The 12,077-nt window shown below is 47.4% G+C and overlaps 1 protein-coding gene across 2 annotated transcripts in view; it reads left to right on the top strand.

Annotated features, from left to right (window-relative positions):
- Positions 1-12,077, top strand: part of LOC138472341 (transmembrane protein 150A-like) — a 1,082,967-nt gene that overhangs the window by 899,230 nt on the left and 171,660 nt on the right. For both annotated transcript variants that reach the window (XM_069610467.1, XM_069610466.1), the window contains exon 5: positions 2,240-2,367. In XM_069610467.1, coding sequence (XP_069466568.1) covers positions 2,240-2,367 — 128 coding nt within the window. The remainder of the gene's footprint in view (positions 1-2,239; positions 2,368-12,077) is intronic.

The following is a 12,077-nucleotide window of genomic DNA, read 5'->3' as shown; positions in this document are numbered from 1 at the left end:
TGCTCCACTCATTATATACGGTTCCCCGCCCCGGCCTCCTGCTCTCCCAGTTACCTTTCAGACTCCGGTATTGCGTCATTGGGCTTGCGGTCTGCACACAGCTTTCTTCTGTGGATGTTAGGTTGACTTTTCGGCTTGTAGTTTCCTCTTAGTTCGGGACCCTCTGCGGTGCATTCAGGTAAGTGGTCTCGGCATTGTTTAGGGACTCCCCATTCCACCGAGCTTCGGCCACGCCACCACTTCTCACTCGTTCACTCCCTGGACCTTCTGTCAGGCCTTCAGCTTCTCTGATCTTAGGTTCTCTTGAATGTAAGATACCCAGCCTTGCACGCCGGCTTCCTCTATGCACCTGTATCCATGTGTCGCCGTCTCCTTCAGGTCCACTCTCACAGCTGATTTGGATTTCCCAGGCTTCTCTCTCACTCGGGTCTCCTCCTCTCCGACTTATGATGTGGCCGTGGGACTTCCACGGCAGAGTTAGCCCCTCTTCTCTGTTGTGCTTGCACTCTGTATTACTCGAGTGGTCTTCTTTATTTCAGTACTGAATAGGTATTCCTTTTGAGATTTCCTTCAGGGTTCTACATATCAATACCAAATATGTGCTTGTTCTTAATTTTTTCTTCTGGTAGGGGTTGGTAGTGATGGGCTAAAGGTGGGTTGGTTCGGGAGTTCCTCATCGGAACGGGTGTCCTTGTTCCCACTGGTGGTGTCCCTTCCTGTGAGGCCCCCGTAGGGAAGGTATTGCATACCTCCCTAACATCACAGGGAAAGGCTCCCGCTCTGGGGAGAAGTGACTGAATCCCACCATTGGTCGCAACGCATACAAGACACAAACTTAGGTTTGAGAGGCAAAAACAAGTATTTCCTTCTTGAATTATTATCCCACCTTGAAAGCACAACCAAACCACCTTGCATAAAAATATGTCTTTTTAGAAGACTTCTGAACGAACCACCTATGCATACTGGAATCATGCCATCACTGCATACTTTTACTGCGCAAACGAAATTTGGACATCTCCATTTTGCTGCATATATATAATAATAATAATTTGGCATTTATATAGCGCTACGTATCTGAGCGCTGCTTATTATTACCCACAGTGTGTGGTGCTCATTTATCGACCTCGGAAGGATGAAAGGCTGAGTTTGGCCCTGCCGGGATTGGAACCTGCGTAAGCAAGCCCTGCACAGATGTTACAGGGAGCGCTCTACTCTCTGTGCCACTTGACCGATATGTGGGGGGGTAACGTTCATAATAAATTTGGGGGTCTGGGAGAGGCTGTGGGGTGTCTCCCCCTACTTATATATGTGGTGAAATGCGATCAACAAAACAAAAGTCGGCATTTTCGTATGCGCAGTAAAAAATCTGCAGTGATCATTCGCTTTATTATGCTATCTCAACCACTGGTTTCGAGCAGGACATCTAGTAACTCTCAAATGTACCTCGCCATTGACCTGAGTATCAAAACGTTCTCCATGTGCAAATAAATGGCGTGAATGAATTTAGCACCAATTCTTCTGCTGGAATGGAGAGAGTAGCTTTTAGCCCAAATCCGGATTAACTCGAAATGAGTTTCACCGAAACTAGTAAAAAAAAGTCTGATTCATTTTGCCCTAGTGCAAGCCTTTATAGATTATACCGATGGTGACAAAAAACCTGTTAGATACATTTCATATTATCTAAGCATTTGCACACTTTTTAGCACCAATGTAAATTTTAGATGGGGTGGCAACTTCGCTTAGAAAGCAGCCTCCATGGATGCCTCGCTCTGCACCTTCATGATCATACATATTATATGAATGCTCACAGCAGGTGGCCACAGAGTGTCATGATTTGCCATGCTTCCATTCCGAAAAGCAAATGTCTGTAGTTTAAACATATCCTTGGACCAGGAACTGGGCGTAAATCAAATCTTAAAGGTCGACTCCGATTTTGTTGGCACCATTGGTGTTCAATAGTTTTGGGAGAAGTGGAAAGGTCGGAGTACACCCATTCCATAGAGGCCGACTTATTCATTCACGTCTCCCTCACAATGCCTCGATAGCAATGCCTACCTCAACGAAGTGGGGAAGAGTACGGTAATGCCTGCATTTTCTGTGTTTTGTAGCGGGAGGCTGTCCAGTAGACACATTTTTTTACATTCTTCATCAATTGATTATAAAGAGAGGCAGATTTATATTCTGTAAGTAAACTTTTTTTTTAAATTATATGTAAACGTCTGCCTTCTTTTTGTCACAGTGATGATTGTGGGCCTGCTGAGGTACGCACATGTTATTGAGCATTATGGCCCTTCTATCCTCAACACCGTGGCCTTTGCCCTTGGCTGGATCTGCGCAGGCGGTCTCACCATGGTCGGGAACTTCCAGGTAAGCTTGTTGACGTCCACATCGCACAACTTACTTGAATGCATTCTATGTTTGTTCAAAAACAAAGTGTATTTTCAACATTTTCCCTCATGGAAAGATAGCCACTGAGTGCTCCGTTATTCTCTTGCTTCACTCCGCCCTCCCCCACTGCTCCCACTACCTCCTTCCACTCTCTCTCCACCCTCTCTTTCTTACTTTCCCATTCTCTCTCTCACTAACCCTCCTCTGTCTCTTGCTCTCTCTAGATCTCCTGTTGCACCCCCTCCACTGTCTCACACTTCACTACACACAATTGGTACTCTTTCTTAAATACCTCACCTGCACCCTGCCCCCAATTGTGCCACCAACTCTTTAGCACTCCCCTCCTACGTCTGTCCTCCGCCTTGCCTCTCACTCCACCTCCACTCCTCACATGTGCAGCTCATACCTTGCCTCTCATTCTGTCTCCTTGTATACTGTGGTCCTACTGGCTCTGTCCTCCCTTGCCCTCCTCCCCTTCTGTTAGCTGCATCGCTCACATGACTCTTGGGGGCCAATCAAAAGGTCTTCTTTCCTCGGGAGCTAGGTCACACAAGTGAGGGGCTTTAAACATCCCCCTGTGACCCCCCTTTTCAAGCACAGTTGTTTTTGTAGTCTCTGATGGTCGCTCTGCTTGCAGTGGGTCTAGAATTTCGTTTTTTTTGTGGTTTTCCGCCTATACTGGTGAGTTTGCTTTGAAATTCGGTTTTTGGAGGAGCTCTTTGTTTCTTCTGTTCCCCTGCAGTTTCTTCTCACTCCCAGTTAGCTTGCTGCTGCCCCACCATTCGACTCGGTTCCGCCTGGGGTTGGTAGCTTGGGTGTTTGTCTCATCTCGGTTTAACAGGAGGAAATCAAGTCCATTACCTGTCTGTTCTTGGGCTGGCTCCATGGCGCTGGTCCAGGTTTTCGTGATGGCGCCCAGGTGTACTCTGGGAGCTGTAGTGCTAGAACATAAAAGAGAGATCTTGGGCTACAAAGAGTACCAGGAGGCTTCAGGTGATCGAGTGGTACCATTTATGACATTCATGGCACATGTGTGGGCGGGGGGGGGAGATTAGAGGACTGGGCACCCATTGCCCAACCCCCTGCCCCCCAAAAAATCCCACTCGTTGCATCTGGGACAGAGCTGTCTCTGGCTTTTGTCCTGGTGAGCCTCCTGCCCTGTCACAATCGCCTCATCTACCTTGCTTGATCCTACAATGCTTTACGTAAAGGCACCTTAACCAAGCTCTGCTTCTACTCTGTTATTGTGTAGTAATCTGGCTTACAGAGTAGCCGTCTATAGCAGTGTGTGTGAGGTCATCTGCTAGTGGAATGTTTGGGTGGAAGTGTTCTGCTGGGTGACGGTTGGGCAGAGAGAGAGAAAGCTGTGAGCAGAGAAGATGGGTGTGGGGGTGAGCTCGGTGTTTCCCTTGTCATCTTGTGTCCCCTACCATCCCTGTGTCTTGTGGAGTAGTACAGGACAAGGACAATAAAGACACTGAACTTACCTGGAGGACTGGAGGTCTTCATTGTTACACTGGTGACGACGATGGGATGGTAGGTGGATTGATTGCCTGCTCACTGGCGCTGCTGGGGGCGGGGGTGTGCAGCACTCCTGGAACACCGCCCCCGTGATGTCCCCCCAAACCCAGGCCGGTCCGTGTCAATTTGGCCCGCTGTGCGCAGTTCGTGCCCCTTTGGGTTCTCCTGGAGGCCAGATTGGAGTTCCCTACATGGTGTGAGGGGCAACCGTTGCTGTGTTGACAGTTTAACCAAGACAGCTGTTCCGTGGCAAGGATGGCAGCGCGGGATAGGAATTGTTTACCAGGCTGGCGCTTTCCTGCTCAGGAGTGGGCTGCGTGCCGTTCTGCTGTTCAATCCGGTTAGCCCCTGTCAGGAGGCACAGCTGCATCGCCCGAGTTCCTGTCCCTGAAGTTCTGAGCGCGGCTGCAGCGGAATTGTAATGAGAATGGCCCGTGTGCCATTTATCAGTAGGAGACACCGCCGAGTCTCCGGTGCACCGCTCTTGAGCCTGTCATTGCGCAGACCAGCTCTGCCGTTCTCAGGGGCCAGTAAGGAGTCTGTGCGCGTCGGTACCTGGGAGGTGTGTCCGCGCTGTTGGATCGGGCGCATGTGTCGTGGGAGGGCTGCGTGGATGTGCCCTGGACGGTTCTTGTGGAGTTGCCTGGTCAGTATCCGGACTCGGACTGGTGACGTCACAGTTTGGATGGGCGTCCCCAGTGACTCATGCGGACAGTGGCCTTTGTTCTTCCCGCGTGTTGCTGCTCACAGTTGTCCGGATGTTACGATAGAACTTCTTTGAATGATTGTTTACGAATCTTGTCATGTGACAGGGGCTGTCTCTTGCATGCGTTCCTAGCCTCGTTTTTCAGCGTGTCGGAAAGCAGCAGTAATTGCCGATTGGAGCTTACCATCTGATCGCAGCACGCATCGAGAGTGAAACACTAGTTTCGAGTGGTTTATTTTGTGACGATTTCATGCCTGTCATTATATTTGGGGCTGCAGCGGTCAGAGCAATTGTTGCAGCGCTTTCTTACTCAGTGCTGGGCAATGATGTACTTTGAATTTGCTTGGTGTACGGTGTACCTTGGGTCTTCGGTCAGGTTAGTGTACCGGGCCGTGTCCATGAGGATGGGTGCAGCATATTACGTGTTGTGGCCCATTTGTTCTAGAGGTTGCTAGGCTAGGCCCTTAATTAAGACCGGGGGGGGGTCCTGAGTTAGGTGTAGAAGGCTGTTGTTTGTTCCCTGTGGCATCTATTGTTGTGGCCTTACGTGGGAAGGCAGGACCTTAGTATGGGGGTCTGGTGTTTTTTTCTTTGCAACTCCCGGGTTGGTGAGGGTGGTTTTCTTCCAGAGAGTGTCAACCCCAGGGAGCGTGAATTGGGGTTTGAACTTATTTATGTGATGCGGAAGTGCATGAATGTGACTTTCGCATTTTGGAACACTGTCTTTCACACAACATTGACATTGTTTGGTGCCCAGCAATTCTTGCTGTTTTTTTCATCTTTGGGCAGTGCTGGGGGGGGTCAACTTCCTAGTTCTTCACATGTATTATGCAATATTTTCAACTTTGAACATGTGTATTCTTTTATGATGTCTGCATTCTACTGTCATGTTTATTATGCAATGTTAACAAAATGTCATGTTGTGCATGCTTAATGTTATCAGTGTTTGGGGTGTGAGTGCGGTGCATGGGTACATGTAAGTGGTTTGGCGCACCTGTGGTCATATGCTCTGTTACTGCATTTAGTTCTTAGTGCCTGGCACTAGTTGTGCTAGGGTAGGTCACCATGTCTGTGTGCGAGAGTGTGTGTTGAGTTAATTGATATAAGGGGTTGTTGTTTTCCATGGTGCCCGGTTTTGACACTGGGGTAGATCACTGTGGCGTTGTGCTCATGGGTTCGGATATATCCCCATGTGTGATGTTAGTGTTAGGTGTGCATGTTATCTGTGGTTTCATAGTGCCTATTTTGGTCCATGGGTAGGTCGCTATGTTGTTTTTAGTCCCAGTTGTGCATTATCCTTGAGTGTGTGGTAGGAGTTTATGCAGTGGTTTTGGTGTGGTGTTACGGTCATTAGTGCCTGAGGTGAAATCAAGGTAAGTCACTTTTGGCGTGGGTCTTGTTCTCAGGGCAGTTGTTTTACTGCAGTGTGTTCATAGCGTTTTATTTAACTTTAGGCTGGTCGCTATCCCTGAGTTGTATTGAATTTTCATGTCATCCGTAGTGCTTGGTCTAAGGGCTGAGGTAGGTCACTATGGGTTGGGGTTTTTAACCTTGCCAGTTACCTCCTGATTCCGAGTTTGGTATATCAGGTTATCTCCTGGTGTGTTCAAAATGGTGTTTTGTAGAAAGAGGAAATGGCTAACGGTTTTGTGCAGTGGAGCAGTATTGGGTTGTGGTTCTTCCTTGTACTGCGATCAGGGTTGTGCTGTGTGTGTCCCTCGGTTGTTGTTGGGCATTTGTTGTTGCTTCCTTTGGGGGCGGTTGGTTTGTGCTCTGAGGGGCAGCTCTGAGACTTCGGGATGGCAGACCGGAATGGAAGGTGTTTTGTGCGAAGGAGGGTAAGTTGGTTAGGTAGTTGTGTTAGTGTTGTTAACAATAGTTTGGCTAGGGGTGGCAGCCCTAGGTCCTGAGGGGCAGCTCAGGACTGGCGTAAGTGCCATGTTTATTATTTTTGAGGCCTCGTGGTGTTGACCGAGGGATTGGTGAGTTGGTTTTGCGGTTCCGTTCCGTGGCATTTTCTACTTGGTCCGGGTCTGTCCTGCAAATGGTTTCCTTTTGTGTGGTTCCCCATTATTTGATTTACCAGGGGTTCTGTGCATAGGCAGCCACTGTGTTGCGGAATTTCTGGTACTGTGTTGTGTTTGGATGTTAAGGTTTCGTGCTGGTCACATTACCTTAATCATTCTTTGTGTTTTCCTAGGAAGGGAGAGGTGTAGTAATCTGGTTTATGTGTTTCCTAGGGGAGGAGAAGTGTAGTAATCTGGCTTACAGAGTAGCTGTCTGTAGCAGCGTGTGTGAGGTCATCTGCTAGTGGAATGTTTGGGTGGAAGTGTTCTGCTGGGTGACGGTTGTGTGAGAAAGCTGTGAGCCGAGAAGATGGGTGTGGGGATGAGCCTGGTGTCTCCCTTGTCATCTTGTGTCCCCTACCATCCAAGTGCCTTGTGGAGTAGTACAGGACAAGGACAATAAAGACACTGAGAACTTACCTGGAGTACTGGCGGTCTTCATTGTTAAATATTGCTTACTTTGTAAGTAATTTCAGTTTGCAATGGCTCCCTTGTTCGTCAATAAATAGAAATACAAATGATGATCCTTTCTCTTCCCCTCTCTCTCTCTCTCTCTCTCTCTTCCCTCTCTCTCCTGCGAGTTTGCAGATGCGGGAGAGGCCGTGTGGAAACTCGCACATTACCATAACCTGCTAATGCGTATGGGAGGCAAGGTTCAGTGGGAGGGCAGCCTAATATTTGAAGACTACAGTTACTCATTTCTTCTTCCTTAGTATGTTGGTTAGCAGGCTGAGAAATGCCTCAAACCTCTGTTTAACATGCTCAGGAGCTATGCTCAGTGACCTGCTGGGACTTTTGTCGGGCATCACTCACGGCAGGGGCTAGAATGCCTACTCATTTTGCCCCCAGAGGCAGAGGCGTCGCTAGGGAGGGTGGGGGGGAGGCTATAGCCCTGGGTCTTTTGTTTGTATCCCTGGATAGAAGCTCGGGGGGCTACAACCAAAAGGCTAGTTGGCCCCGAGTCCTGACAGACCTGACATTAGCGTAGCCCCCGATCTTTTTCTGACCTAGCAACACACCTGCCCAGAGGTTTGCCCTGTTGTCTCCCACAAGCACCAAACTTTTCTCACACAATCAAAAACCAACCAACCCCTTCCCCTGCTACCAACTGCCACAATTCACCTGGTTTTGAAAGGATAGCATGACTTCAGTATCAGTGATGCTGCAACCTTTCAGGGGTTTCTTCACCATGAAGCAAGAAACGAACACATGGACGATGGAGTGTGGATTCCTCCCAAAATATGTGCATCACCTTGGCCTAAAAAGCAGGTGAGGTGGTGTGACGCTGCGGGATGGTGAAGAGATGTGTGTTGGCAGTGACAGACTGGGGTTTTGGGCCACGGAGATGTGATGGACTTTACAATAAGGCTGCAATCTCGAGTTTGTAGCCCCTATGGCCCCTTGCTAGCTAAGAGTGTCTTAAGGGATTTTCTTTACTTGTGCCACAGCGATGGGACTAGAGAAACAGCCATGCTGTATACATCCACATTTTAAGGGCTGTTCTTCCAAGAGTAGGGTAGGGCTGCCAGGGATTAGCGTATGCGCAAGGTGTGAGCTGTTCCCCAAAGGAGGTCTCATAGAGTCTGGGAAGGGAGTGCATCATCCATGTAGAAGAGAGGACTGAGGAGAGAGGCTGTTGGGCTGCCTTTCTGAAGTATGTGGGGTGTTGACTGAATAGTGCTCTTACATTTACAACTTTTACACAGGTTGGTAAGATGTTTTAGGAGAATGTCAGAGAAGACAGAAGTACCCCACACTCACTCCTAAACTGTGCAGCTGCTGTGTGTGCCCTCTGTGACCAGACAAGCAATGGTACATTTCCCTCCCTCTGTCTCATGCTAAAGAAATGTAAAACACTGGATGTGCAACACAGCAAAGAAACTTACAGCGCCCTGAAAATTGAGCAAAATGGCATGTGTGTGCATAGAATCAGCCAGTTTATAAATGCCTAGGCTACTGCATAAGCTGGGCCTGGCGTTGTAGTATGCTGTCTGTAAGAGCTCATTATGCCTACCCTGACCTACATATAGACATATATGTGCACAAACACATAACATATATCATTTTCGTTTCTTACTGTGCCAGGCACCACCAAAATGACCTAAAAGTGCCTATGCAATGTGCCTCATGGCACAGCATCCATGGGCAGAAAGACAATCCAAGCAAAGAACTGGGGCACACTCGGATCTCTCACAATGCATCCCTATCCATAGTTATATCATGTGCTAGTACACCCATACAGTATTGAGGCATCTTCAAAGCTAATACAGTACATCCCCATCCACACTTAGAACATGTATCTGTATACACAAGCTCTCACAATGCACCTCTACACTTACATCCCGTAATAGTATACCCTAGGATCTCTCGCAATTGACCCCTATTAGCTTAACTCGTGTACTGGTATGCGCACACAGTACTCAGAACACCCTCAGAGTTTTCCCAGTGCATCTCTTTGCGCACTTAAAATATGAATATATACATACAGTACCGAGACACATGGAGGATAGCTCAGGGGCAACGCGCTTGCCTTGGAAACAAGACATGCGAGGTTCGATCCCCGGGTGCACTTAGAAACCTCTGGGTACTAAGTGCGTTATAAATTATCAATTACATTACATTCAGAGCTCTCACAGTGCACCTCGATCCACACTTATACAAATGGTAGATTGCGTCCAGGATCTTTGCTTTTTTGTTAGAGCTGAGTCTGAGCCTAAAGCAGTGGTGCATAAAATGCGACGTGTGGGCGCAATGGGCCAAATGTGGCCCTTAAGGATATTATGTCCCTCCACGTCACAGTAATGTAATGATTAAGTGCTGCCGGGCTTAAAGTCTTTCAGTAACTAGGTGTCATATCAGGGGTGTGAAGCCTCTGTGGTTCAGTTTGTGTCTTTGTATCATGATCTGTGCCCCTTTTTTAAAAAAAAAGGGCTAGCTATAATGGTGTACAGTAAAAAAAAGTAATAAATAAAAATTACATCTTAAAAACATGTTTTTAACTCAAATTTGTGAACCGATACCCCCTACTACCAGCACATTTGCATTGCTTTTCAGCCCACTGTATGAGGGCTTATGCTGGATATTCGCCACTCCAGCAAAACAAGTTGTGCACCCCTGTAGAGTTAAGTACATGCACGTGGTATACTCGTCCCTCCCAGTGGTCGAAGTGCAAGAAAAGAAGTAGTGGAACTATGTTCCCTGCTGGCCTGCCCCACTCCTCACAAACCCCATCGCACTGCCCCCTCCCACACACAATACAAACCCCCAAACACATGCGCCAGCTGTTTAAGGGAATGTTCAGTGCAGTGCACTGAAGTGCAAGTTTCAACCTCTTCCTACACTGTTATTTTAAAACAAAACCATTCCGGAACGGTTTCTTTTTAAAATAAAAGTATAGGAGCTGTAAAACTTAATTTTAAAAAAGTAGAGGAGCACCGCTCCCGCTCACTTCACCCACTGGTCCCTCCACCAACGTGATTTCTGTTTTGGTGAGGCCTAGTATGAGGTAGGTTTCCTCCATTCAGAAGTATATCACCCCCAAACATTGTGGCCTCTTTCCAAGCACTGCTTTTCATAATAATAGTAATAATTTCGCATGAATATAGCGCTATGAGGGCTGCTTATTCTCACCCATGGTGTGTGGTGCTCATTTATCGAACTCGGAAGGATGAAAGGCTGAGTTTGGCCCTGATTCGAATCTGTGTCAGCAGGCTCTGCACAGATGTCAAAGCAGCGCTCTACTTGCTGTGCTATCTGACCGGCTATTGTTTAAAGGAATCATTTAGATCACGTGACATCCGCCTTACATAGTGTTTTCTAATGCTCCCTACGTTTCTGTTGTAAGTGTGCTGTGAATATTGTCATTGTAAACGGAAAAGCCACTATACTGTGTAACAAACTCTGATCCTTAGTAATTGGTCTGGCGAACTTTATCCCTTGTAGTAAGAATTAGACAGCCGTGCTACCTATATTTGTTTTTTTTCAAATGTACATTCATATATCTTAAATCTATGGAGTTTCACGACAAAACAGTAAGTGGCATCACATAGCATTATTTCTGAGTACACTAGCAAACATATTGTTACGATATCACTGTAAAGTGATATACATTTCATACAAGAAATGTATCGTTAATATCTGTGCGTATAGGCCCTTATTACCAAATCACTGTGAATGCAAGCAGACGCCCAAGGCCAAACGATAATGATGTGCTATTATAGATCACTTACGCTTAAGCGCTTGATATAGAACAAATATACATACAATATCAGCCAACCTGTGTCGGTACTCATTTATCAACCTCAGCAGGATGAAAGGCTGAGCTGACCTTGCTGGGTGGCAAACTTGCAACCTGCAGCAGATCACACTCACATTACAGCAGCTAGCTCTCAACCCACTGCGCTATTTTACCGGTTTAGCCGTCAGAAAACCAGCCACTCGAGAAACAAAGAGCACGCCTATGAGCCGCAATGTAAAAAAATACATGTTTTTTATTTATCCCTATATTATTTAGGGGTAGCAAGGTCGACCTCAGCTGGCGACCCCTAAACGACGTCCACGGCTGCTTGTCATCCCATCTCAGGTTGGATATGCCGTCCTTTTACAATATTTTTCGTATCCCCAAAACGTCCTCTTGGCTTTGCGCCTTTTTCTGACTCTGCGAGAATAAATCACATCTCCACTATTTGGAACCATTCCAACATGTATGCTGCCGCAAGCTATAATTGCATCCGTGGGTTACCCTAGAAGCCGTGCATTAAGCAAGGTGATTATGCGCAGGTGAAATGGCAGATTTTGCGAAATACACCACGGCACCAATTAAGGGTTGCTTCTCCGTTTCACTTCACTCGCGCCTGGTCTCATCTAGGTAATGTTTTCTTAGTCTTGGCCGTTTTATTCTGACATTACACCACATCCCCTTCCCGTCACATCTCGCCAACCCTAATCGCTTCCCGTACACACACCCACCTCAGAGTGCGCAGAAGGGTCATCGGCGAGGGCCTCGGGGAACGTGTATACATTGCAGACAGGATACAGTCAGGAAATAAACTCTCTACACTGTAAACTGCTTTGGAAAAACAAACAACGTTAGAAATCCACAAAAGAATCACACCAGAAAGCTCCCTAGACAGGGCAGAAACGGCGCTAAAATGGTAACTGCCGCACTTGACTTAGACTGTAACTTCCTTGCAGGAAAATGGCCTCCTGCATCCCGTGACGCAGCTGGGACCTTGGTACACGTTTCCTGTGCAAGGGCTCGTTTCTTCTGATGAGAGCGGCCTTCTGGTTTCAAGGCATGAACTAGCATTGTTAGGTTTGAAATACATGTGCTGAATGTGGTGCAGTATAACCTCTGCCTCTCCTTGCCTACTCGTGCCGCAATACAAAGAATTGTC

This window comes from Ambystoma mexicanum, chromosome 8 (genome assembly GCF_040938575.1).
Source record: "Ambystoma mexicanum isolate Mex_15411 chromosome 8, UKY_AmexF1_1, whole genome shotgun sequence".
Classification (NCBI taxonomy): domain Eukaryota; kingdom Metazoa; phylum Chordata; class Amphibia; order Caudata; family Ambystomatidae; genus Ambystoma; species Ambystoma mexicanum.
The sequence above is the reverse complement of the archived record's forward strand: the minus strand, read 5'-3'. Positions and strand labels throughout refer to the sequence as shown.